Source organism: Anomaloglossus baeobatrachus, chromosome 7 (genome assembly GCF_048569485.1).
Source record: "Anomaloglossus baeobatrachus isolate aAnoBae1 chromosome 7, aAnoBae1.hap1, whole genome shotgun sequence".
In the NCBI taxonomy this organism is placed as follows: domain Eukaryota; kingdom Metazoa; phylum Chordata; class Amphibia; order Anura; family Aromobatidae; genus Anomaloglossus; species Anomaloglossus baeobatrachus.
Window position 1 is genome coordinate 297,116,390 of NC_134359.1, and position 26,653 is coordinate 297,143,042.

Here is a 26,653-nt window from a genome sequence, read left to right on the forward strand (position 1 = left end):
CTACTTACCTGCCCCAATGTAGCCCAATAGGGTAATAAAAAAAAAAAGTGAAAAGAAGCCGGATAACCCCTTTAACATGGACAGTGGAGTCCCCAAGTTGCTTCAGGCCATGGGGAGCTGCGGATCAGTGCAATGAGGAAGGTCTCACACATTTCCACAGACACCGCTGATTGCCTCTGACTCACCCGGGACCGGCTAGAGTCAATCCATGGCGGCAGAAAGCGGCACCTCCGGGTACTGTTAAGAACTGTGAGTAAAAAGAGCTTTGAACCACAGCCCCGGTGTTGTCCATGTCATTGCCGGCACTACCGCCCCGCGCTTCGGCACAATCAGCCATCCCCATCACCCTCATCCTCCCTGGGGCTCGCTCCACCTGTGGGAGCTGGACTATCTGTGCTGCGTTAACAACAGCCCCGGAGGAGAGCAACATCTCGCAGTTGCGACCGATTCCTGGCCGCGCACCACGGGTGGCGCTGCAAAGCATCCCCCATTCCTATCCAACACCATTCCTGGAAGAGGAAAAGTCACAGGAAGGGTCCGTGGCGGAGGAGGCCGACACCCCTGTCACCACTGCAACCGGTAACATGCTTCCCAGGGACCCTTTGCCCTCCTTCCATCCACCTCTACACCTTGCACCTGTTTGTTTGTCATTTACATGTAGCCGATGGGGCCACAGAGCTGGGTCAGGCCAGTCACAGCAACCCCACAAAACCACTGGTCCGGTGACGAGTAACCACTTAGGCCCTGTGGGGCGCTACAGTTAACTACTTCATCACCCAGGATAAGCATTGCACCTTAAATGAGATGCAATACCCTGTGGCGCCTGAAGCCTCAGGGGTGCCACACTTGCACTCAAGCTGTATAAGAATTTGACAATATCAGGACCAAACACCAAGGGGAAATGTGAGTATTTAAGGACACAAGGGTAAATGATGATGATTAACAGCTGAAAGGTGAGGAAATCCGCAGGGTCCTAAAATGAATGGGATTAACCACAAGCAGAGAAGATACATAGGATACCATTTACACCACAGCAGGAAGGATAGAAGGTCAGGGAGCAGTTTATGTAGCCAAACACTGCGACCTTCTACATTCAGACACCACAGGACTGACGGTCAACCATGACACATCCGTTATAAGAACTGTGGAGGGCTTCGTGGGAGAGAGCGAAAGTTTCTATTGTATTCTTTAACGACTAAGCAACCAGTGCAATGAGTGACATAATGAAGATATACAGTATACCAGAAGAAGTTTTAGTTAGGTGAGTAGTGACAACTGGGGAGAGGGACGCGAGACACGCCTCAGGGGTGGTACGTATTGTATGGTATCCGCTTTGGTATAAGTATTGAATTCTTTCTTTCTTCGTGTGTCCTAATTATAGGTCTAATGTTGTTTATATAGAACTCTGCTGTTCCTATAATTATCATTTGAGCCCAGCCTCGTTTATGTGACTTCTATTCAATATATCTACAGTATATTTTGACCATGTTCCTTTTTTGCCTTCCTGTATCTTTCCCTCCTTCTGTGGATATTTTATAGTTTTATTATGATATAATAAAAGTTATATTTTATGAGACTCTGGAATAGTCCGCTTTATTATAGGTTTACATAAAAAACAAATGTTGGAGCTTCTATCAATGTTATGGAATTTGTCCTTCATTATTTTATTGAATTGTTGAACTAACTTTATATCCGACCATCTAGCTTTCTTTCCGTTTGTATAGTTTTTACATGAGTTTCCGCTCTCGAGCAGCTTGTGGTTTCTTTGCAGTGGTGGCGTCCTGAAAGTCTGATTCTGATTTGCCAGAAAGTGGAATGATAGAAATAGAAAGTGAAAGGTTTTGTGCAGGAAATAAGCGAATAACGTATTTGCTTTTATTCATGATGATGAGTAAGATCATTTCGGGGATCAGTGAGTCACATTTCGGGGATGGCGAGAAATTACAGGGGAGATCTGTGAATTATGAGAAGTGTCCAGAATGGAGGCCATGAAGGGCTTCCTCTGCCTCCTGCTCCGCTGTCTCTCAGGTCAGTGCTTCCTCTACTCTATATCCATATATAATGGCGCCATTCCATGTATGTACTAGTTAACCCTTTCTAACCCTAGCACTATTGGCACATGATAGAATTGCACGTATGGCTTACAATCTGCAGACAGTGCTCATGTCACTTATTTCTCTATTATCATTTGTGGTCGTTTCTCTGTCCCTATTCTCAGTGATATCTTATCATTTTATAATTATACCTAATAAAGTTTATTATTATTTGAGACAGTTTTCACTCATCCTGTTGTAGATTTAGTATCAGCTCATAAATGTAGATGTAGCGAATTTGAGGATAATGTATGGAGGAGCTGATAACCAGAAGAAAAGCTCCGGCACTGGAAGACTGAGAAGTGCAATGTCGTTTCCTTATAAGAGAAAGTATTACAGGTAAAATGGCGCCGGAGTCCGTGCATGCACATACTGAACTCTCCGGCACCATTTTATGGAACACACTGGTGAAGACTATGAGAAGCATCAGCACATGCTGTTTTGCCAAATTTTTAACGCTAAGGTTCAGATACGACTTTAAAGAAGGCAATTAAGTAATTTTATTATAAAGGTTAAAGTAAAATACAAACTTAAAGGAAAAGTATGATATTGCATACACCTTTCTATATTCATCATACAATTAAGTACAGTTAAATACTTACATCACCAAGGAGCTTTGAACATCATCTGCCTGGAATATCAGTCATAGAAGCATGACAGACAGAGAACTCCTGGAAATTCCAACACTGACCTGACGTCTCACGGTGCAGGTACATGAGCTTCTGCCTTTGCTATATTTCATCTGATCTTAAATAGAGGCATGCACAAATATTACAAGCCTTAAGGTCACTTTACATGCAGCAACAAGGCTAGTGATGTCGCTGCCGATCGTACCCGCCCCCGTCGTTTGTGCGTCACAGACAAATCGCTGCCCGTGGCGCACAATATCGCTAGGCCCCGTCACACAGACTTACCTTCCAAGCAATGTCGCTGTGCCCGGCAAACAACCTCTTTTCTAAGGGGGCGGTTCGTGCGGCATCACAGCGACGTCACACGGCAGGCATCCAGTAGAAGCGGAGGAGCGTAGAGCAACCGCATGAAAGACACGCCCAACTCGTTGCCGGAGGACGCAGGTACGGTGCTGTTCGTCATTTCTGGGGTGTCACACGTAGCGATGTGTGCTGCCTCAGGAACGACCAACAACCTGCGTCCAAAAGCAGCAACGACATTTGGGAAATGGACGACGTGTCAAGGATCAACTATTTGGTGAGTATTTTACTTCGTTAGCGGTCGCTCGTACATGTCACACGCAACGATGTCGCTAACGAGGCCGGATGTTCATCATAAATTCCGTGACCTCAACGACATCTCGTTAGTGATGTTGTTGCGTGTACAGCCCCCTTTAAGGTACCGTCACACATAACGAGATCGCTAGCGAGATCGCAGCTGAGTCACGGTTTTGGTGACGCAGTAGCGATCCCGTTAGCGATCTCGTTATGTGTGACACTTACCAGCGATCAGGCCCCTGCTGTGAGATCTCTAGTCGTTGCAGAATGGTCCAGGCCATTTTCTTCAAAGGCGATGTCCTGCTAGGCAGGACACATCGCTGTGTGTGACACTGTGGGACAGGGTCACAGTGACTGCTGAGATCGTTATACAGGTCGCTACTGCGACCTGTATTGTTCCGGCATCGCTGGTAAGATCTGACTGTGTGACATCTCACCTGCGACCTCCCAGCGACTTACCAGCGATCCCTATCAGGTCGCATCGTTTTCGGGATCGCAGGTAAGTCGTTATGTGTGAAGGTACCTTTAGAGTTAATGTGTTGTAGTCTTATTAATCAATGCCCTTTGATGGCCAGTCTTTAGGTATAGATGAATCAGAGATACACCACACATCAGACAATGGGGTAATAAACCCACAGAATTCAAATCTCCCAAGAATACACATGAGATATTTGAGCTAAGTAAATCAAAAAGTTTCTGTTACAATTGATATACTGTATTGTCTGTCTGTGTATACACAGCAAATACACAAAAACCTAAAGCTGGGTTCACACATAGCGACAGCGACAACGACGTCGCTGTTACATCACCATTTTCTGTGACGCAACAGCGACCTTGTAAGTCGCTGTTATGATCGCTGCTTAGCTGTCAAAAGCAGCAGCGATCATAACGACATGCGTCGCTGTGCTACATGTGCAGAGAGCAGGGAGCCGCACACACTGCTTAGCGCTGGCATCTTGCTCTCCTAGCTACAGTACACATCGAGTTAATAACCCGATGTGTACTGCAGCTACATGTGCAGAGAGCAGGAGCCGGCAGCACAGGCAGCGTGAGAGCGGCGGAGGCTGGTAACGAAGGTAAATATCGGTTAACCAAGGACAGGGCTTCCCTTGGTTACCCGATGTTTATCTTGGTTACAACTTACCGCAGCTGCCAGATGCCGGCTCCTGCTCCCTGCTCGCTTCATTTCGTCACTCTCTCGCTGTCACACATAGCGATCTGTGCTCCACAGCGGGAGAGCGACGACCAAAAAATGAAGCTGGACATTCAGCAACAACCGGCGACCTCACAGCAGGGGCCAGCTCGTTGCTGGATGTCACACACAGCGACAGTGATGGGATGTCGCTGCTACGTCACAGAAAATGGTGACGTAGCAGCGACGTCGTTGTCGTGGTCGCTATGTGTGACACCACCCATAGGATGCACAAGGTTTTTGTAACAATGAACCATTGTCTGTCTGAATCAACAGTATGTTTTTAACTTAACATAATGTATGGACTCAAAAACAGACATTTTTATATTTGCAATACACATGTACGTATTTTTTTTTTGCATCTGCACATGCACCCCTGCTCCTCATAGTCATCACCGCAGTGTGTTCAGTATAATGGTGCCGGAGATCACGGTATGGACATGTGACTCGCCCACCCCAGGGCTATGGGACACCCGGTGCCGGGCCGGACTAGTCCGGGGGACGTCAGTGGTGGCGGGGCCCGACTCCGTGGCCCTGGTGGGTGTCAGTTAATATGTGGCTTGATGAATTAAAGTTTTTGTGTTCGTGACGCCACCTGTGGTATGCGGCTATTAAGCCGCCGCTGCTGTGTAAGGCTTCCGGGGTGATGAAGTGGCAGCAATGATGATACTGCTCCCCACAGGTGGAGCAATGCCCCGGAGCACTGTTGGTGCTCGTGAGAGTCTATGGTGTTATGGAAGGCTAGCAGGTAAAATAACAGAGACCACTCCAAGGGTGCAGTTCAAGTTCTTTACTCACAATTCTTGTCAAAGCCGGCAGGAACTCTTGGATTGCTGGGACCACTGTCAGGGACCTCCGCCGTTTCTGGGTGATTCTTGGAGCAAAACCCGGTGCCCTTCTCTTAAGTGACTCTGTCTTCTGCTGTCTTCCTAAGCCTTGCCTTTTGTAGGATAAACCTGGCTTGGCCTCCACAACAGCCTCCAGGCTGGGGGGTCACCTGTAGGCTGATTACCCCTTTTCCAAAGGTTCTGCTGTGGGCTGTGGCCCGGGGAGTTTACAACATTCCCTGGGCCTCGGTTTTTACTGTTTGGAGATGATTTTGCACTCCTCCGGTTTCTAGGGACCGTCCCCTGTTGCAGCTTGATCCCTCCACCGATGTTCCTGTGGAGCAGGCCACCACAGCTCTACAGCTACCCGTGGCCCTGGGATCCCTTCTTTTCTCTGAACGGTGTCACCTGGACCCTCTGAGTCCCAGGATCTTCACCAGGAAGCGTCTCTTTCCTCTTCTCAGCTCCTGACTGACTTGGAGCTTTCTTTCCTTTCACTTCTCCTCCTTGCCTGCCTCCTGCAGGCCTCCTCCTCCTTCCCCACTCTCTCTCCTTCTCAGCTACATGCTGGCTCCTCACTCTCTCACTCTCTGAGGTAAACTGAAACTAACTTGACCTTCGTTTCTCTATCTGCTCTCTGTTGGCTCCTCCCACCTCCCCAGTTGCTATGCTGTACCCTATAGGAGCAGGGATGGGTCTTACGGCCCCTCCCAGTGTGCAGCATGGGAGGGTTTCTGCCACTATCCCTGGTCCCAGTGTGTTCCTAGCAATGGGTGTAGTGCAGATTTACCAGGGGACCGGCGTTCACTCCCTTCTTCACCCAGAATGGGCATCACACCGCTAGATGGGGTGCAATGACCTGTGGCGACGGAAGCCTCAGGGGCGCCACACTTGCACAGACTCCGGCGCCATTTTAATGTAGACCTGAGTACTGTGGCAATGCACACACGTGCTACCAACAACAGCAATAGCGGCATGGCACAATATTCAAATACAGAAAAGGGGGCACCCCAGGGAGACGCCGGAGGAGGAATTAAAGCTAGGACCCACAAAGGCCTGTCCCCGCTGCACACATCAATCAGAGTGAAGGGCTTTTCTGCAACTTTGATTAAAGATATTTCTGCAAACAGGCATCCGATCTTTCTATAACACGTATGTCTGGATTCAGCATCTTACTGCCTGTATGGCTCTGCCTGCACCTCATATAGCAAAATCCTGCTGGTTGGTTCTCTTTAAAGGGAACCTGTCACCAGTTTTTTCACTATGAAATCAAAAGTATCACCTTCTGCAGCTCCTGGGCTGCCTTCTATGAAGGTGCACCTTGTGCCCTGATTCCCCTTGCAGACCCCAAAAATAACTTTATAAAACATGACCGTTACATATGCTATTGACCTGTGTGGCTCAGATGGGCGTGCTCATGGGCGAGCTGAAAACATAGCTGCCCTCGCACGCGCCGGTGAGGTACTTGTGCAGGCGTGAGACTATGGTCGGGTACGAGGATGACGCAGGTGAGGTCATGCACAGCGCCGACCATAATCTCGCACCTGCACAAATACCTCCCCGGCGCGCGGGAGGGCAGCTATGTTTTCAGCTCGGTGTGCAATGGGGCAGAGCGAACTGCCCCTGCGCGAGCCGGGAATGACTGCACAAGAGCGAGATTTGGCCGAGCAGCGTGGATGATGACGGTGGCATCATTACGTCAATCAAGAAAGGAGGACGGCGAACAAGGCCACAAGGAAGGACAGGAGCAGAAAATGAGCACGCCCAACTGAGCCCAACAGGTCATTAGCATATGTAATGGTCATGTTTTAAAAAGTTATTTTTGGGGTCTGCAAGAAAGTCAGGGCACAAGTTGCACCTTCACAGAATGCAGCCCAGGAGCTGCAGAAGGTGATACATTTGATTTCATAGTGAAAAAACTGGTGACAGGTTCCCTTTAAGGACTGGAATTGATAAACACTGATATACACCATGAAAATGCTAATATTTAAAGTCATTGTACTTAAAAAGGTTGTCCACTATTTTTACAATGAAGGGCTATCCTTAGGATGGGTCATCAATGTCTGATCAGCCGGTGTCCATCACCCAGCACCCCTGCCGATCAGATCTTTTTGGTGCAGCAAGTAGCCGGAAATGCTCAGTTCCGGAGCTTCCCTCTCATCTGATACTGATTCAAATCAATAGGATGCGAGTGTGCGGTACCTGTCCATGGGCGCTACCAAAAGACGCTGCAGCTCCAGAACTAAGCATTTCTGGCCTCTGGCGGCAGCACTGAGACAAGCTGATGGGCGGGGGTGCTGGGTATCGGACCTCAGATGATCAGATATTGTTGACTTGTCCTAAGGATAGGCCATCTATATAAAAGTAGTGGACATTGGACAACTGTGACGCCCTGGCAAAGCCAGGTTGTCACAGAAAGAGTTAATCCTCCTTGGTAACCTGATCCCACACCGATGCAGCAGGACAAACCACAGCCCCCAGGGTAAGAGAAAAGCAGAGCAGGGGGGAGGGGCTGGAGCAGAGTGTTTGAAGAGACAGACAGAAGAGGAGTCTGGAGTTGTAGCTCCCAGGCTGATAGTGAAGCGTGCTCCGAGAAGGCCGGGACAGTCTGTGAGTGAGGAAGGGGCCAGAGGTAGCCGGAGCAGGGTAGTGGCCCCTCGGTACCTGGGTACCCGGATCACTGCAGGGGAGTGGATTCCCCGTTCCCGGCTGAGGAGAAGGAGGAAGAGAGTGGAAAGAAAGGCACCTGGCTGCAGGGAGAACCAACAACAGGAGCTGCTGCACCGTGTGTGGGACACTAACACCCCGTACCGAAGGCTGCGGACACCGGCAATTCCTAGTTACCAGTGACTCTGTGTGAACTACTTGTGAGTACGCCCGTGCCCTCAGGCACCGCACCGCAGCACTGTGCCCTGCTCCCTGCTTATCCCCAAATGGGCCCCGGGACCAACTGCCCCTACCCACGGAGGGGTTAACATCTAAGCTGCATCCCAACACCGTTCCCGGGAGTCCCGCACCTTCATCGCAGCGGTGGTGTCCACAATCACCACAACCGTGGGTGGCGTCACGGACAATAAACAATCTCCCTTACCAAATCCCCTTTTACTGTGGAGCCTGGGATCACAGACCGGGTCACGCTACCGTGATACCCACAGAAGTGACCTCGTGGCCTGGATCTGAGTAACCCCTGGTCCCCGGGCGACACACAACCACTTCAATATAAATGAGAAACAGCACTGAAAGGTTACTGTTCAATATCCAATTAATGTTTTATTGTGTGTGCATTGATAATTTGATCATTAATGGGTGACATGGTGGCTCTGTGGTTAGCACTGTTGCTTTGCAGCTCTGGGGTCCGGGGTTCAAATCCCACCAAGGACAACGTCTGCAAGGAGTTTGTATGTTCTCCCCGTGTTTGCGTGGGTTTGCTCCCACACTCCAAAGACATACTGATAGGGACCTTAGATTGTGAGACCCAATGGGGACAATGCTGCCAATGTGTGAGACGTGTTTTGGAATTAATAGCGCTATATAAGTGAATAAATATTATTATTCTAATAATGGTCTTTATCTGTTATTATCTGCAGTGTCATCACTGGAAGTGACCGGGCCATCCATAAATATCGCCAGGCTGGGATCTGATGCTCATGTTCCTTGCACGTTCACAGTGGACAAACCTCCTGTAGATCCCAAACATCTCACAATACTTTGGCGATTTCTAGAGAAGCAAATTTTGAGCTATAAGTTCACTGTTCGGACAACATCTCCCAGATATTCCCTCAACACAGAAGCATTAAGAACCGGTGCAGCTAATCTGACTATTTCTAATATACAAATACCTGATGGTGGAAGATACAAGTGTTCAGTGATCTACAAGTCTGAGGGGAAGAAGAATGAGGTTTGGTTGGACATTCAAGGTGCGTTATCATGTTTATCGCTTTATCCTATTGAGCATTGCCATCCAATAGAATGTTTGTATTTTGGAAACTGTGACATTTTCAAAATAGTGATATGGATCGAGACCATCTGGTTATATTTATGATCTACTAACCAAAGATAGCAAGTGCCTATGACGTACTGTCTATATCATTACCATTCACTGATGATGACTCGTACTTATTCCCGAGAACTGGTGCAGCTCGAGTGAAGTCTTGGAGACAAGAGTTGGAGTTTTCGATTATTGACTTTATTAGTCTAAGGGGTACTTTTCACACTGCGACATCGCTAGCCGATGCTAGCGATGCCGAGCGTGATAGTACCCGCCCCCGTCGCACATGCGATATCTTGTGATACCTGCCGTAGCGAACATTATCGCTACGGCAGCTTCACACGCACTTACCTGCACTGCGATGTCGCTCTGGTCGGCGACCCGCCTCCTTCCTAAGCGAATGGGTTGTGCGGCGTCATAGCATCGTCACACGGCAGGCGGCCAATAGAAGCGGAGGGGCGGAGATGAGCGGGACGGAAACATCCCGCCCACCTCCTTCCTTCCGCATAGCTGGTGGAGTCAGGTAAGGAGATGTTCCTCACTCCTGCGGCTTCACACACTGCGATGTGTGCTTCCGCTGGAACGAGGAACAACATCGTACCGATATTATGGAAATGACCGACGCTACACAGATCGCCGATTTACAACGCTTTTGCGATCGTAAATCGGCGCATCTAGGCTTTACACGTTGCGACATCGTTACTGGCGCCAGATGTGCGTCACTTTCGATTTGACCCCGACGATATCGTAGTAGCGATGTCGCAACGTGCAAAGTACCCCTTAGGCCATTAGTGAAACCGAGAAGCCGGGTAGGATGGTAGCCAGAGATGAGGGAGACAATGTAGTCTGGAGCAGAACTGTGGAAAGCTTTTGTGGGAGATCAACAAGTTTATATTTTACCATGTAGCAGATAGGTAACCAGTGCAATGACTGGCACAGGGTGGAGGCATCAGTGTAGCTGCTGTACAAAAATAAAACATTCAGGTTAGATTGAAGAGGAGAGAGTTTAGTAAGAGGGAGACCATAAAGTAGGGAGTTACAGTAATCCAAGCGAGAATTAATCTGGGCAACATTAAAGCTATCTTTCACATACAACATTTTTGCAGTGTTTTTTCCTGCATTTTTTAAATGAAAATGAAAAGCTGTTTTTTACAGTACTAGCGAAAGCTAGGAGCTTTCTGAAATCTCATGCACACACTCATTTTTTTTTATCTTTCTACATTTGAGAACTGCAGCGTTCTTTCTTTCAGTGTTTTTGTTGAATTTGTGCAGCATTTTTTCACCTACTGCTCTAAGCCACGGGTCTTGAAGTGCTCCCAGAAGTGTAAGGTGATGCCTGGACTGAGGTCCTGACTGTGCTCCTTACCCCAAGCTGTGCCCGGGCGTAACTGCTCGAGTGTGAAGAGAAGATGCTCCTTCCTTTTTCCCAAGTGGTGCCCGCCCCCCAGGTGGTTGTCCTAGTGACTGGGAAAGTCCCATGCCTCGTGATTGCCATCCCACGTCTACCCTAGGCCAATCCCAGTGGGAAAGCACCTGACTGTGTGTGGTTTGTGAATGTGGTGAACACCAGCAGTTAACCTCTTCTTTACCCGGAATGAGTACTGCACCTTAAGGGAGGTGCAGTACCCTGTGGCGACTGAAGCCTCCTGGGTGCCACACACATTCTCCTGCGACTGGTGATGGGAGGAAGAAGGAGGACCATGTTGAAGATTGGATGGGCCAGCTTCCTGTGCATCCACAGTAGACTGTGTGATCATGGAAGATTTGTTGCTGCTTGACAAATGTGAAAAGGCCTTGTTGTCTGCCATCGTTTTAGACTGGGAAATTTGTGAGGGAGGAGGAGGGGGCTTAAGCCCAATGCTAAAATAGGTGCATTGTAAATTCCTGGGGAATATGTATTCCACTATCTGAGTCTCAATGAGGGAGGGACCGCCCAAATGTATAAGTAAGAGCAGTCCCTCACAAACGTATGTTACTGGGCCACATCAGGGTCCTCACCAAACTCAGATTTCCTGACACTTGCAGGCTCTCTTAAAACTTGAACTGAGGGCCACAGAATAACACGGAGGAGGAGGAGGAGGAGAAGGAGGGTAAAGCCCAATGCTACAATGGGCGCATTGTAAACTGCTATGGAATATGTATTCCACTATCTGAGTCTCAATGAGGGAGGGACCACCCAAAAGTATAAGTACTGTAACAGCAGTCGCTTCAAAATGTGTGTTACAGGACCACTTGAGGCCCCTCAGGTCAAAGATCAATATACCAACACATGCACATTCTAGCTGGTCTTGTAAAGTACTGGGGAATAGCTCTAGAAATTATGTAAGACAGAGGGACCTACAAAATGTATATCAGGGCCCTCCCAATTTTAAAAGTAAATGAAAAGCCAAAACACTACATGTGAACAAACACTAGAAGGGATATTTATTTTTCTCCGGTTTATTTAGCCTTATACAGAAGTGATTATGCAGGAAAAACTGTTTCTTAACCTTTTTGTAACATGCAATTTAGGTTAGGTTTGGTAGCTGTTCTTGTGCATCTGTAAAATTGGCGTAATACTGTGACATCCTTATGCCCAGAAACCATATGTGAGTCAGAAATGCATGCAGGCATCTTCTCCAGCCTCTCCACATTCAGTTTCATCACTTACCCATCCATTTCAGCCTTTTCCTCAGCCCCACAGACTTCTTTGTTGGGTCCAGAAGAAAATTACTCGCATTTCCCATTGACTTGCATTGTACTCGCTATTCTGAACGAATATTACAAAGTACTTGTTACGAATAAAGCTATACAAATATTACGGCACTCGCTCATCTCTAGACACTCATTATACTGCTATATAAAGCCTCCAAAATACCATTACTTATTTCCAAATTAGTATCAATAAGAAAAAGGTTCAAAGAATAGATCAGTTACAGTATGTATGAAGATAAGGAACATTTGTAAACGTAATAGATGTCATTCATCAAGACTGGCGTGTCTATATAATAAACAGTGGAATGATGGACAAGGCCCAGATGGTGCTGGCTGGTAGCTATGAGTTATTGCCAGAGAACCACCTTCGATTTTGATAGAGGACAGCCGGGACGGATTGTAGAAGGTAGACATGTGCTGCCGGATGCAAATTTTTTTTAGGATCTTTATATTACTCTTGTGGTAGATTATATCCTCCTGAAATAAACTCCATGCACCATCTTTTCTATCAACCATCCAACATTTGGACTTGACTCTTCATATACTGTCACCTATGTCCATGCATTAATGTTTTGTTCTTGTCTTTATCAGCTCCTCCTCTGGTGACCATCACAGATAAGAAGGTTGTATTGAACTTAGTGAGTGTCCTGCGCTGCTCCGCCACTGGATTCTTCCCTATAGACATTGAGGTTACATGGTTCAGGGGCTCAGAGAGGCTGAGTGATGTTACTTTAGATGATCCCCAGAGGAACCCAGACAAAACCTACAGTGTGAACAGCACCGTGACCATCACACCCACTGAGGAGGACAGAGAGCAGAACTTCTCATGTAGAGTCCAACATAAGTATCTGCAGGAACCGCTCCGGGAACACTTCTGTCTGGTGTATCAGGGTAAGGTACTATCAATATCTCTTTACCAGATGTTTTATTGACCTTAATTTTGTATATCCATCTTAGGTACTTATGGCATTTTAACAAGATTTGCAATGACTCCTAGTTAGATACAAGTCCCACCTCTGTAACCATCAGCTACCAAATAAAAAGGGTTGTCACACATCTGGCCACTTATCACTTATTTTATTTCTCCATAATAGACCCTCTACACCACCCATCTTCATAATCATAATATATGTCCCTCACTGCCCCATGTATAATACACAATGCCTTTGTGTATAATATCCCCAAACACACTGCATATATGTATAATATATCTCACACACACACTGTTTCTTTGTATAATATCCCCCCAGACACTACTCCTCTGTACTCCACACAATACCCCTCTGTATAATATTCCCTTCACAGACACTGCCCCTCTGTATAATATCCTCCCGCACACTGCCCCCATCCTGGTTTCTGTCCCCTTTCCTGGTATATATGTCCTCTACCTGTCCCATCCTGGGCCCCTTCTGGTATTTATATCCCCCTCCTAGGCACATTCTGTTTTATATTTCCCATTCTGTTTTTTGTCCCCTCCCTGGTATATACTGTATGTCACCTTCAGGGCCTCTATGTCATGTCCCCACCGGAGTCCGTTCCTGCGACTTCTGCTCCGATCGCCAGGCGACGCCGTGTTCCCACCATGGATAGTGCTGGTGATGGGAGAGGAGTCGTGCCCGTGGCTCTGCTGAGCACAGGCTCCTCTCATCCACTAGGCTGGGTTTCCCTGGAACCTGCAGTACCACTAGCTGACTATAGGTGGCGTGTGTCTTCCAGCTGAAGTTGATAACATTCACCTGCAGCCCATGCAAATACACCACACCCTTCTTATTCCCCCTCCTGTCATGTGACCACTGCCAGAGATAGTTCTGTACTCCTGGTTCATGTTCTGTTTGTATTTTGAGTCCTGTGTGCTGACCTTTGCTTGTTTTTTGACTACCCTCCTGCCTGTCGATTTTGTACCTTGCTGCCAGTTCCAGATTTGACCTCTGCTTTGTCTCCTCACTATGCCCTTGCCTGACGATTCTGTTCCTGTTTAGCATTTCCTGATTTTTGACCCTGCCTGACCACCATGGACTACAGCCTACCACAGGTAGTGATCTCTGGGGCTCTGTGTAATTCCAAATCCCTGTATAGGGGTTAAAGGGTTTCAGGGTTCTGGGGATCCTGCTTAGTGAGTGGCTTCCCTCTAGCCTGTCCATTACAGCCAGTCTGATTCTGTGGCTCCAGGAAGGCGTTACACTCTACATGTATATTTTTCTGTCGAAAAAAAAACAACCCAAAGCATTTTACTCACCCTGCCCGGCTAACATATCGCGTGGCGTGCTCTCTGAGGCACAAAGCATTTCAGCTGGATGTGCGCCCTCCGCCGCACATTCATCTGAAACAAGGACGGGACTGGGGTCAGCCCCACCACCATTAGCGATCTTCAGCGGACGGAGCACTTACTGGTTTTCCCCGTCGGATGCCGTGTCCTCACAACCTCTGTGCTCTGTGTTACCTGCTGCAGTGTGATGAGGTGGAAGAGTGATGACACCATCACTCTGCTGGGCCGTGGGATGATGCGTCAGCGCCCTGCTCTGCTCCACTGACCCTCCTGCCTCCAGAACACATGGCTAATTTGCATGAGATGTCCATGAGACACTTCATCTGCAACTTAGTGATGTGTTGTTGTAAGGGGGTGACAGGAGCCCCATTAACCTCCCTGATGACCTGGCCTCAGTGTTGGGAGAGATATATAGGTTACTGGTTAATTAATAGTATGTAATGTCCTGAGTTGGGGTGTAGCTTTGCCGTGCACCACAATATATCACAGGAGCCCCATAGTTTGGTTTGAGGAAAGTGGAAGAGCCACCGGCCGGTCCTTCAGTTTGATGTAGTCAGCAGGATTACAATTAATTTGTTAGCTGATTTTCAGTAGGGAGCAACAGTTCTGCACGCAGCACTACTCCGCCTGCACAACACAGCTTATAGCTGGACGCAGCAGAAGTGTGGAAATGTACAAACACTCCATGATATATCCATTATGGGGCATTAAGGAGTGAAGTGCATGTAATGTGGGCAAAACAAAGAATTTAAGTAAAATAAATCTATAAGGCTGTGTAGCGGGGTGGGGGTCCCCCAGGACGACAAAGAGGCAGTGACCCAAATAGTCCGATCCAAACAGCTTTATTGTCCTCGCTGTACAGGTAAAGTCACCCGGAACACAGCCGGGTTATGCACCGTCCATACGGGTCCTCGTCACACAGGCACCCCGTGCCGTAGGAGACGGTCTTACGATGCCCCGTTCGGCTGTTCCAGGAGGGTCCACAGACTTATAATCGCTCCACGCAGGCCTGGAGCTTTTCCAGGCTTCCTGCTCTGCAGCTTACAGAGCAGACTCTATTACACGTTCATAGTGGAGGTTTAACCACTTTCCCCACTCTCTGGCACCTGCTAGCAGACACCTCTAGCTGAGGCTCCTTCTCGGCCCCAGGGCCCTCTTCAGACCACTGGGTCTGTGTCTCCTCCAGGAGAGGTTCGGCCCTACAGCCCTGGTCTGGCTGCACTCACCTCAGTCTCGACTCAGACTTAATATCGGAGCCCTGTGCTCAGCCTCCACACAGGTTGCTCCATCCAGAGCTCTTGGCTCTGCTCTCACTCTCTAGAACACACACTGCCAGTCTCCTAAATCAAGCTGGCCACACCCACAGGTGGAGGTCTGTGATTCTCAGCCCTGCACAGCACCCTGGGATTATTAAAGGGAACCTGACCCTTATATGTAGCACGAAGCCTTTGTGGACTACAAGTCCCATAGCAACCTCTTCTGTTTAGATATCGCAGGTACCTTCTCCACTGTGACATATAGCGACCATTTACCACATTGGTGGTCGCTACCTCACAGCTGAGGTTACATGGCAAATCGTGCCATGATATGGACCGTGCGACCAAAAACTGCTATGTGTAAATGTTACATAGCAGCGCAATACAAGTGAAAGGAGCTGCACTGCAACCCATAGAGGCTGCAAAAAATTCAGTTGGATAAAAAAAATTATGTCTTACTTGACACGGTACCCTAGAAGTTGCAATGTGACCCCATTCACTTGTAATGTGCGGCAATGTATTAGCTACATGTAGAGATCTTTGACCGTGCAACTTGTGTTGTGGGCAAAGTCGCCGTGTAGCTTCAGCCATAAGATTTCCATACACTTTAATGAATAATTCTTCACCAACCCTCTACAGCAGTGATGACGAACCTATGGCACGCGCGCTGTCTCCTCATCCAGCCGCTTTGAACTGCTGGTGTGATCGCGCTAGCAGTTCAAAGTTCTGTTGGAGCAGAGGAGACATTTCTTTTCACTTTGACACCAGGAGCATCACCAAGCGGCGCTGGTGTAATGACGTCTTGTGGCCGCACGGGAACTGAGAGCCGGCGGCGTGCAGCGGTTGAGTGGGTGCTGGAAGGTGATAGTGGTTTTTTTTATAAACTGTGTGTGGCTGTACCAGTATGGGGGAACATATCAGGATGCAGGAACATGCAAGGAAGGGGGAACATGCCAGGATGGGGGAACATGCCAGGATGGGGGTACATGCCAGGATTGGGTACATGCCAGGATTGGGTACATTTACCAGGATGAGGTACATTTACCAGAATGGGATATGTTTACCTGGACGGGGGAACATGCCAGGATGGGGTACATTTACCAGGATAGGATACATTTACCAGGATGGGGTACATTTATCAGGGTAGGGTACATTTACCAGAATGGAGTAGATTTACCAGGATGGGGAATATTTACCAGGATGGAGAACACTTACCAGGATGGGGTACATTTACCAGGATGGGGAACATTTACCAGGATGGGGAATATTTACCAGAATGGGGTACATTTACCAGCATGGGGAACATTTATCAGGATGGGGAACATTTATCAGGATGGGGTACATTTACCAGGATGGGGCCATGATGGGGACAAATATACGAGAATGTAGGAAATATATATCAGGATGGGGGACATGTTTACCAGGACGTGGCCCAGGAAGGGGGACATTAACTACACAATGAAAGGGGAGGGGAGCAACTCGTACGTCTTTATAGGATTTTGAAATGTAGATGTGGATTACAGGGTGACATCTGATTGCATTCCAGGTTAAAATCTCTGTCTAATATGCTGCAATTTTTTCTATAAAGATCAATCCAACTGCTGTGTCTGGAAAGGGCAGGGGCTCAGCTTCAATGTGTGGTAAGCATGAGCGTGATACCCCCTGCTGAAGAGAAGAGAAGACTGCAAAGGTAAGTTTAAAAATATGAATTATTTACATAATAGAATTGGTTAAATTGCCATGTTGGCACTTCGGAAAAAAAATTGGGTTTAGGGCGACAGTTTAGGCGCTCGGCCTATGAAAGGTTCGCCGTCACTGCCCTACAGCATGGAAGACATGAGACTTTCCATAGGAGGAGTATGTCTGCTAGACAAGAGAATGCATGCACAGAGATGGCATCAGGGTCCATGATCAGTTGTCAGTGCGTATCACAATCTCGTCATACAATAGGTGATAACTAGAAGATACCTGCAGGGAGTTAGATTCATTCAATGTTTTTTCTTCACAGTCCCGCCTGTAGTCGTGCTACATAATAAAACTGTCCGGAAAGGCACTGAGAACACCCTGCTCTGTGAGGCCTACGGCTTCTCTCCACCAGATATTGATATAACATGGACTTTAGATGGAAAAATCCAAAACAATTCATTTCTTGGAGAACCAGTGGAAAATAAAGACGGGACCTACAATGTGAGGAGCTCTGTGACATTCACACCAACTCCAGAGGCCAAGACCTTGTCCTGCACGGTCCACCATGCCTCTCTCCATGATCCTCTACAGGAGGACTTACTCCTCGTCTATGAAGGTACGGATGTGTCGCGGGCGGGGAGGACGCCACTGCGCTGCGCTTGCTAACGCTCGGGTCCGGCGCTGCTGCGATGGCTGCTCGGTGGCTCGAGCGGTGGGCCGGATCCGGGGACTCGAGCGGCGCTCCTCGCCCGTGAGTGAAAGGGTTGGTTGGTTTGGGGAATTTAGTCCGTGACGCCACCCACGGGTTGTGGTGAGGTTGGGCACCACCGCTGCTGGTGACGGGGATCCCGGGAGCGATGGTAGGGAGCAGCTGGGATGTTGTTTTCCCCCTCCGTGGGTAGGGGTTGGTGGTCCCGGGGCCCGGTGAGGTGACGGGGAGGCAAGGTGCAGGGTCGCCTGGACTGCGCAGCGCGGTGCCGGATGGCACGGTTGTACTGACTCAGCCACAAATGTACGCAAAGTCTCTGGTAAACCAAACGGCTGGATGGACGGGTCCCGCATCCGGCTGCTGTGGTTTCTCCCAGACGGTAGGTGGTGGCTGCCTTTCCCTGCACCTTTTGTGTATGTTCGGTCCCGATGGCTTCCCACCGGTAACCCGCTCCCCAGCGTGTGTATGTGCCGCAGGAGCCCTTTTGCCCGCAGGCTCTGGCCCTTGGAACTCTAGCTGTGGCGGTAGCTGTATTTCCTTCTACTGGTCGGACGGTTGCCTTCTATCGGGTCTTAGCTGTTAGGAAACCCCTGGGGTTCCGGTCACTGATGGATTTGACCTCTTAACGGCGACTCCAAGCCTGGTCGGGGTCCGCAGGCCCTGTCGGTTTGTGCTGGCTTCACTTCGCTCCCCAGTTCGGTACCAGCGGGCCACCGCCCGACCCCGGTCCTACGGTTCCGCGTTGATTCGCCTCTCCTGCAGACGGCCACCACCATCTGCCAACCTTGCTCTTAGTGCCCGGGCCACGCACCCGGACACGGTCAGTTTACTCCTTTTTCTCCTCCTTTACTCCTCACTCTCTCACGCACTTCCCTAACTGATCTGACTCTTCCTTTTCCCGCCTCCAGGACCGTGAACTCCTCAGTGGGTGGGGCCAACCGCCTGGCTCCACCCCACCTGGTGTGGACATCAGCCCCTGGAGGGAGGCAACAAGGATTTTGTGTTTGGCTGATGTGCCTGTCTCGGGGTGGGGGTGTGTGTTGCAGTACCTGTGACGACCTGGCTAGTCCAGGGAGCCACATTCCCCCTTGGTTAAATGCAGACCGTCTGCGGGCTGCCGGTCCATCACCGGTTTTATTTTTATTTTTAACTGTAAAGATACAAAAACAACACAGTATGGATTTCAAATCTTCCCTTACGGGAGGCATGTCACTTAAACGTTGCAAAACACATATATATACATTTTTACTAATAATGGACAGACGGCTTCCGCTCTCCCACCCAAGCAACCTAGCCCTGATGCTGCCCCTAGGAAGTGGGCAGCACCCCTTGACCCCAGTCCTGATCCAGGCTGCCCGAGCGGGAACGGGTACGGTGACTCGCACCCGGCTGTCACTTCAGGGGACCCCACGTCCATGGGGGACCCCTGAACCCCGGAGGATCGCCACCGGTTGCGGTAGTGGCGGGCCTGGGCCATCACTTCCCTCCAGGCCCATCCTCCAAATCTGCCTCTCTGGAGGCGGCAACGGAAAACATGCCCCCAACTTATTTACAATTTCACCAGTTTGTGGGTGCCCTGCAAGTTCTCAGGCATGTCCATGAAGAGTTCCTCATGCCAACGGTAACAAAGGGTCCCTGCGGGGACAACTTGCTGGCACATGGCCGGGTCAATCACGGTGCCAATCAGGTTATTTGCTCGGTCGGATTCATTCATTCGCTTATTTACACACTCAATGTATAACACTCCTAAATGGTAGTTTCCCTGTACCTAAGCGGGGGTCGGCCTAGGTTGGGGCGTGTGGACCTTCGGGGCCCACTGTTAGTGGTGATAGGCAGTGGGGCGGAGGAAACAACTGGTTCCCCTTCCTGTCTATCTTGTGGGGCAGGCAGAGACACAGGGGGGCTGGGTACAGGTGCATCCCTGGGCACTGGTTCATTGGTGGCTACTTCCATCTCTTTTTCCTCCACAGGTTGTGGGAACAGTATCACGGGAAGAATCACTGCACCGTTCTGCATAGGCCAATCTGCCGGGAAATCGCCCATCTTGGTGTGGATTACCTCTTTTTCTTTCTCCCAGCCAGTCTGGGGGCCGGAACTTCAGTTGCCACCCTCAACGGTGGTGGGCACCTCTTCAGGTGGTCCCTGGAAACCGTGGCCGAAGTCTTCCCCTGGTCACGACTGATCTGGTAGGCCTTCCCATTCTCCCATTCAGTGGGTTGTATAACATACGGGGTCTTCTCCCATTGGTCATCCAGCTTGTGGGTTCTTCTCTTTCGCTTCAGTACTACATCCCCAGGCTGAAAGGGACCTGCAGGAGCCTTCCTGTTGAAGCACTGCTCCTGCTGTCCCCGACTCCGGCACAAGTTCTTTTCTACGTATTCTTGGACCTGTCGGTACTGCACCCTCCGCCGAGTGTCCCATCCAGCAGTCGAAGGGAGGGCTTCTGGGGCTTCCAAACCCATTTCTAGGTCTACTGGCAGCCGGCCTGGCCGAGCTCTCATCAGGTACGCTGGTGTACATTTGGTAGAGCTGGAAGGGATGTTATTGTACATATCGACCAGGTCAGGCAGCTTTTCCGGCCACAGGTTCCGCTCTTCTAGCGGTAACGTCTTGAGGAGACTCAGGACCAGATGGTTCATCTTTTCACACATGCCATTGGTCTGGGCATGGTAAGGCGTGGTCCGAATTTTCTTGCAGCTGTACAACTGGCAAAACTCTTGAAACACCTCTGCTTCAAAAGCCGGGCCCCGGTCGGTAAGCACCCTCTCCGGGTACCCGTGCGGTCGGCAGAAATAGGCCTGGAATGCTCTAGCGGCGGTACGGCCGGTCAGGTCCTTGACTGGGACAACCACCATAAATCTTGAATAGTGGTCTACAATGGTCAGAGCGTAGGTGTACCCACTTCGGCTAGGGGTGAGCTTCACGTGGTCGAGGGCGACCAGCTCCAGCGGCTGAGGCGTAATTATTGGGCGCAAAGGGGCCTTCTGGCTGGCCTCGTCCCTTCTTCTCAGTGCACAGGGACCACATTCTCGGCACCAGGCCTCCACAGACTCCCGCATCCCGCTCCAATAGAATTGCTCCCTCAACAGCATCTCCAGCTTCCCAAAGTGCCCGGCACCGTCATGGTATGTCTGCAGAACAGTGGGCACGTTAGTCTGGGGAACCACCAGCTGGCGAACCTTCTCATGGGTCTTCGGGTTGATCAATTCCCGGTACAGCTTCCTCTGGTGCAGGTACAGCCGGGCTCGTTCCCTCCACAGTTGTTGGGCCTCGGTGGGGGCGGCAGGGTCTATTCCGGCAGAGCCTTGTTCCACCAGGGTCTTGACCAAGCGGACAGCAGGTGCCTGGTCCTGGGCTTCTTGCCACCCTTGGCTGGGCAGCGGGTCTAAGTTCACTTGTTGTTGCTGGACATGCAACTTCTCGGCTGGCGGCCGGTGGAACGCAGGCAACTCGATTTCTTCGAGGTCATCATCATCCGGCCCCTCTCCCAACATGTGGGGCACCCGGGAGAGTGTGTCTGCATTAGCATTTTTACGGCCGGCTCTGTACTTGATGGTGAAGTCATAGTTAGCAAACCGGGCCACCCACCGCTGCTCCAATGCACCCAGCTTAGCTGTATCCAGATGGGTTAGCGGGTTATTGTCCGTATAAGCGGTGAACTTGGCTGCCACTAGGTAATGGCGGAATCGCTCGGTGATGGCCCACACCAGTGCTAAGAGCTCAAGCTTGAAAGAGCTGTAGTTCTCGGGGTTCCTTTCCGTAGGTCGGAGTTTCCGGCTAGCATAAGCGATCACCTTCTCCCTTCCGTCCTGGACCTGGGATAAGACTGCTCCCAAGCCTACATTACTGGCATCGATGTAGAGGATGAATGGGAGACTGTAGTCGGGGTACGCCAGGATTTCTTCCCCGGTCAAGGCCGTCTTCAGCTGGCGGAAGGACTCTTCATGCTTTTCTTCCAACGCCAACGGTGTTCCAGGGGACCTGCCACCCTTGGTCTGTCCCACGAGGAGGTCTTGCATGGGGGCGGCCATCTTCGTGTATCCTTTAATGAAGCGGCGATAGTAGCCCACCAGGCCCAGGAACTGTCTCACCTCTCTCATCGTGGTCGGCCTCGGCCAGTCCTGAATGGCAGTGATCTTTTCGGGATCTGGGGCGGCGCCTTCTGCACCCACCACATGTCCGAGGTACTGCACCCTGGGCTTCAATAGGTGGCACTTGGAGGGCTTCAATTTCATCCCGTACTTGGCAAGGGAAAAGAACACCTCAGCTAGGTACTCCAGGTGGGCTTCATATGTCTGTGAGTATAAAATTACATCGTCCAGGTACAGCAAGACGGTCTCAAAATTCAGGTGTCCCAGACAGCATTCCATCAGCCGTTGGAAGGTTCCAGGGGCGTTTCACAGCCCGAACGGCATGCTGTTGAACTCACAGAGTCCCATGGGTGTAGCGAAGGCAGTCTTCTCACGGTCTTCGTGCGCCACGGTCACCTGCCAGTACCCACTGGTGAGGTCCAGGGTAGAGAAGTAGTTAGCGGTTCTCAGTGCGGCCAGTGACTCTTCAATACGGGGCAAAGGATAGGCATCTTTATGCGTTATCTGGTTAATCTTCCGGTAATCCACACACATCCTCATGGTGCCATCCTTTTTCTTTACCAGCACCAGCGGGGCGGCCCAGGGACTGCAGCTATCCCGAATAACCCCCGCCTCCTTCATGTTCCTCAACATGTCTTTGGCGCATTGGTAGTGTGCGGGTGGGATAGGTCTGTATCTCTCTTTAATGGGGGGATGGTCGCCGGTGGGGATGTGGTGTTGGACCCCTTTAATCCGCCCAAAATCTAGTGAATGTTTGCTGAAAACCTGCTCGTACTCCTGTACCACCCGGTATACCCCTTATTTGTGATGTGTGGGGGTAACATCAGTGCCTACATGTAACTCTTGACACCACTCATCTAACCGCTCAGGGGGTGTGTAGTAACTGGCTGAAGGCGGTGAGGTCGGGGGAACGGCCTCCTGGATGGTGTGGGGATCTAGGGTAAGTAGCTTGGCAAGGGTAGCGTACCGGGGAAGCCTGACCTCCTCCTCCCCACAGTTTAACACTCTTACGGGCACTCTCCCCTTCTTAACGTCTACTACCACTCGGGCGGCCATTACTGTGGGCCAGTGTTCGGAGGGCATGGGCTCTACCATGGCTGGGTAATCACGCCCCTGGGGACCTACCGCTGCCCTGCACCAAATCATCATTTCGCTCCTGGGAGGCACAATCAAAGGGGCCGCATCCATCACTCTCACTCCCCCAATCTCCCCTCCTGTTGAGTTCACTTGCTGCCGATACATCAAGGCCCGGATCTCACGCTGCACAGCTCTCTGTCGGCCTCCTGCTGCGGTGGCGGCCAGTTGCAGTAGGGTCAGCACCTCACTCATGCAGTGCTCCATCACATTAGTCCCTAGCACTACCTTCGGGTTATGGTCGCTGGGTTCATTCATTATCACAATCATTCCCTGGTGCTGCAGTTCAGCCCGTCCCACGGTCATGGCCACTTGTTTGTATCCCACTTGGGTCAAGGGGAGTCCATCAGCTGCGATCAGTGTCATGCTACCGTCTTGAGGGGCAAGTTCATCATCCCCCCAATACCGCTGATACAGTGTGTATGGTATCGTGGTTACCTGGGATCCAGTGTCCAGGAGTGCCATCAGCGGGATGCCATCTACTGCCAGAGGGATGATGGGCCGGGCTCCGATGTACCGGTCCCGCCAGTCTGGGGGGCCACTGGGTTCTACTCCTGAGGATTGGCCCTTGGTCCCAGGGGTTGCTCGTTTAACGGACACCGTCAGGAGTAGTGGCTGGGCTTGCTGCACCTGTAACAAATTGGAGGTCCATACCGTGAGTCATTGGCCCTTCTCCGCTGCATCCAGGGGACGTCCTCCGGGCTGTCGGCGAGCTGCATCCTCCCCGGGGGCTTAGATCTCGTCGGAGGCTGGAGTGCGGAGAGGATCTTGGCGAGATCTCCATCAATGCGACGGACCTGGGCAGCCAGCTCCTCCATCATTCCGCCAGGGGCTGCGGGGGCCGAGGAAGCTGGGAGAGGAGGGGCTACCAAGATGGGAGCCGTCTCAGCTGGCCATGGGGCCGCTTCAGGGACGTCGGACGCTGGGGGCTGCAGAGCTTTGATGGCCCGTTCTTTCAGCACGGCAAAGTCCACGTTAGGGTGTTCTAGGGCCCACAGCCAGAGCTGCTTGCGGTCCTCCGGGGACCCCAGTCCCTGCACAAACTGCTTGAGTAACATTTTGTTGCTGTCCGCATCATTAATGGTATCCACCCGCTTCAGTGTACGGAGGGAAGTTTGCAAGCGCAAGGCATAGTCTCTAATACTATCTGCAGGCTGCTGTCGACATTGGTAAAACTGCATCCGCAGCTCGGCTTCGGTGCGGGTCTCGAAGGCAATCTGAAGCTTTTCAAAGATGGTGGCCATGGAGGACCGGTCCCCCTCGGTCCAGGTCTCCGTCTCCGTCTCCTGCTCAGCCGCGCCAGTTAGCTGCCCCAGCACTACCGCTGCACATTGCTTATCGGTCAGAGGATACAGTTCAAGGACCGGGTTAAGCTTCTTCCGGAAGACCTGTAAAGCATCAGGTTTTCTGTCGTACTGCGGCAGCCAGGTAGCTCCGGGCACATAGGGCAAAGAGAACGGCATCACCTGAGCAACGGCGGGGGCCACGGCCTCCCCTGCTCGTGTGACCGGAGCACGGGCTGGCCCATTTCCATCAGTGAGTGCCGCTGCGGCTGCAACCGCCACTCCTCCAGCGGCTCCGTCGGGCGCAGACATCTTGTTGCCGCACCCCTTGGTCTTTTCTCGGCACCTCCTCTTCAGGGGCGGGGCTTCGGCTTTCGCTCCTCCACTGCTCGAGAAGACGCTCGAGCGGGAAAATCTTCGCGCCCAAGATGGCGGATTCTGAAATTTTTCGGCCGGACACCGCGGCGGGGCACAAGGCGCACTTCTACCAGCCGGTAGAACGGTAAGAATCCTGTTCGTGACGCCAAGTTGTCGCGGGCAGGGAGGACGCCACTGCGCTGCGCTCGCTAACACTCAGGTCCGGCGCTGCTGCGATTGCTGCTCGATGGCTCGGGCGGTGGGCCGGATCCGGGGACTCGAGCGGCGCTCCTCGCCCGTGAGTGAAAGGGGTGGTTGGTTTGGGGAATTTAGTCCGTGACGCCACCCACGGGTTGTGGTGAGGTTGGGCACCACCGCTGCTGGTGACGGGGATCCCGTGAGCGATGGTAGGGAGCAGCTGGGATGTTGTTTTCCCCCTCCGTGGGAAGGGGCTGGTGGTCCCAGGGCCCGGTGAGGTGACGGGGAGGCAGGGTTGGCAAGGTGCAGGGTCGCCTGGACTGCGCAGCGCGGTGCCGGATGGCACAGTTGTACTCACTCAGCCACAAATGTACGCAAAGTCTCTGGTAAACCAAACGGCTGGATGGACAGGTTCTGCAGCCGGCTGATGTGGTTTCTCCCGGACGGTTGGTGGTGGCTGCCTTTCCCTGCACCTTTTGTGTATGTTCGGTCCCGATGGCTTTCCACCGGTAACCCGCTCCCCAGCGTGTGTATGTGCCGGAGGAGCCCTTTTGCCCACAGGCTCTGGCCCTTGGAACTCTAGCTGTGGCGGTAGCTGTATTTCCTTCTACTGGTCGGACGGTTGCCTTCTATCGGGTCTTGGCTGTTAGGAAACCCCTGGGGTTCCGGTCACTGACGGATTTGACCTCTTAACGGCGACTCCAAGCCTGGTCGGGGTCCGCAGGCCCTGCCGGTTTGTGCTGGCTTCACTTCGCTCCCCGGTTCGGTACCGGCGGGCCACCGCCCGACCCCGGTCCTACGGTTCCACGTTGATTCGCCTCTCCTGCAGACGGCCACCACCGTCTGTCAACCTTGCTCTTAGTGCCCAGGCCACGCACCGGACACGGTCAGTTTACTCCCTTTTCTCCTCCTTTACTCCTCACTCTTGCACTTCCCTAACTGATCTGACTCTTCCTTTTCCCACCTCCAGGACTGTGAACTCCTCGGTGGGTGGGGCCAACCACCTGGCTCCACCCCACCTGGTGTGGACATCAGCCCCTGGAGGGAGGCAACAAGGATTTTGTGTCTGGCTGATGTGCCTGTCTCGGGGTGGGGGTGTGTGTTGCAGTACCTGTGACGACCTGGCTAGTCCAGGGCGCCGCAGATGATGGCGGTGACTCTCCATATTGTGATTTCTTTTGTGCTCACAGTGTTGTATAATTATCCTGGAGGAAGAAATAGTGCAATGAACTGTAGTGTTATCTGTGTCTCTTAGTCTTGTACCATTACTATAGAAGAGATGGGTAATAACGAGTGTTTCTTATTGATGAGATAGTCCTTCCTCTCCAGCCTTCACTAGCTTCTTCCATTTCTACAGGCAGAATCTCGGCTGGGACCATCGGTGCCTGTTCTGTCTCTATGGTTACACTTATGATATTTATCATCGCTACTGTTGTGTGGTGGAAACAAAAACAGAGGAGGAAAGGTAAAAGGGTAAAGAGGGACTCATTATTATGACTTAAAATCTAATTTAAAGCAATATTCCAACATTTTAATATTCTGTGACAGATATCGGATCACTCAGAGTAAGAGATACTATAAGTCCTCCTAGGCTGATTGATGGAGAGGAGGTCGTCCTGTCCTGCACAGTAGATGACGCCCCCAAGCATCCGT

At 51.0% G+C, this 26,653-nt stretch overlaps 1 protein-coding gene across 1 annotated transcript; it reads left to right on the forward strand.

The window, feature by feature from the left end:
* Nucleotides 1–1,844: 1,844 nt before the first annotated feature.
* On the forward strand, nt 1,845–26,437 carry LOC142246480 (signal-regulatory protein beta-1-like; the record flags this gene model as incomplete). Its single annotated transcript, XM_075319542.1, has 5 exons — nt 1,845–2,028; nt 8,926–9,255; nt 12,612–12,911; nt 17,551–17,844; nt 26,358–26,437. Coding segments are annotated over exons 1-5 (1,053 nt in total), but the record flags the coding sequence as incomplete, so codon positions are not given.
* Between the last annotated feature and the right edge of the window lie 216 nt (nt 26,438–26,653).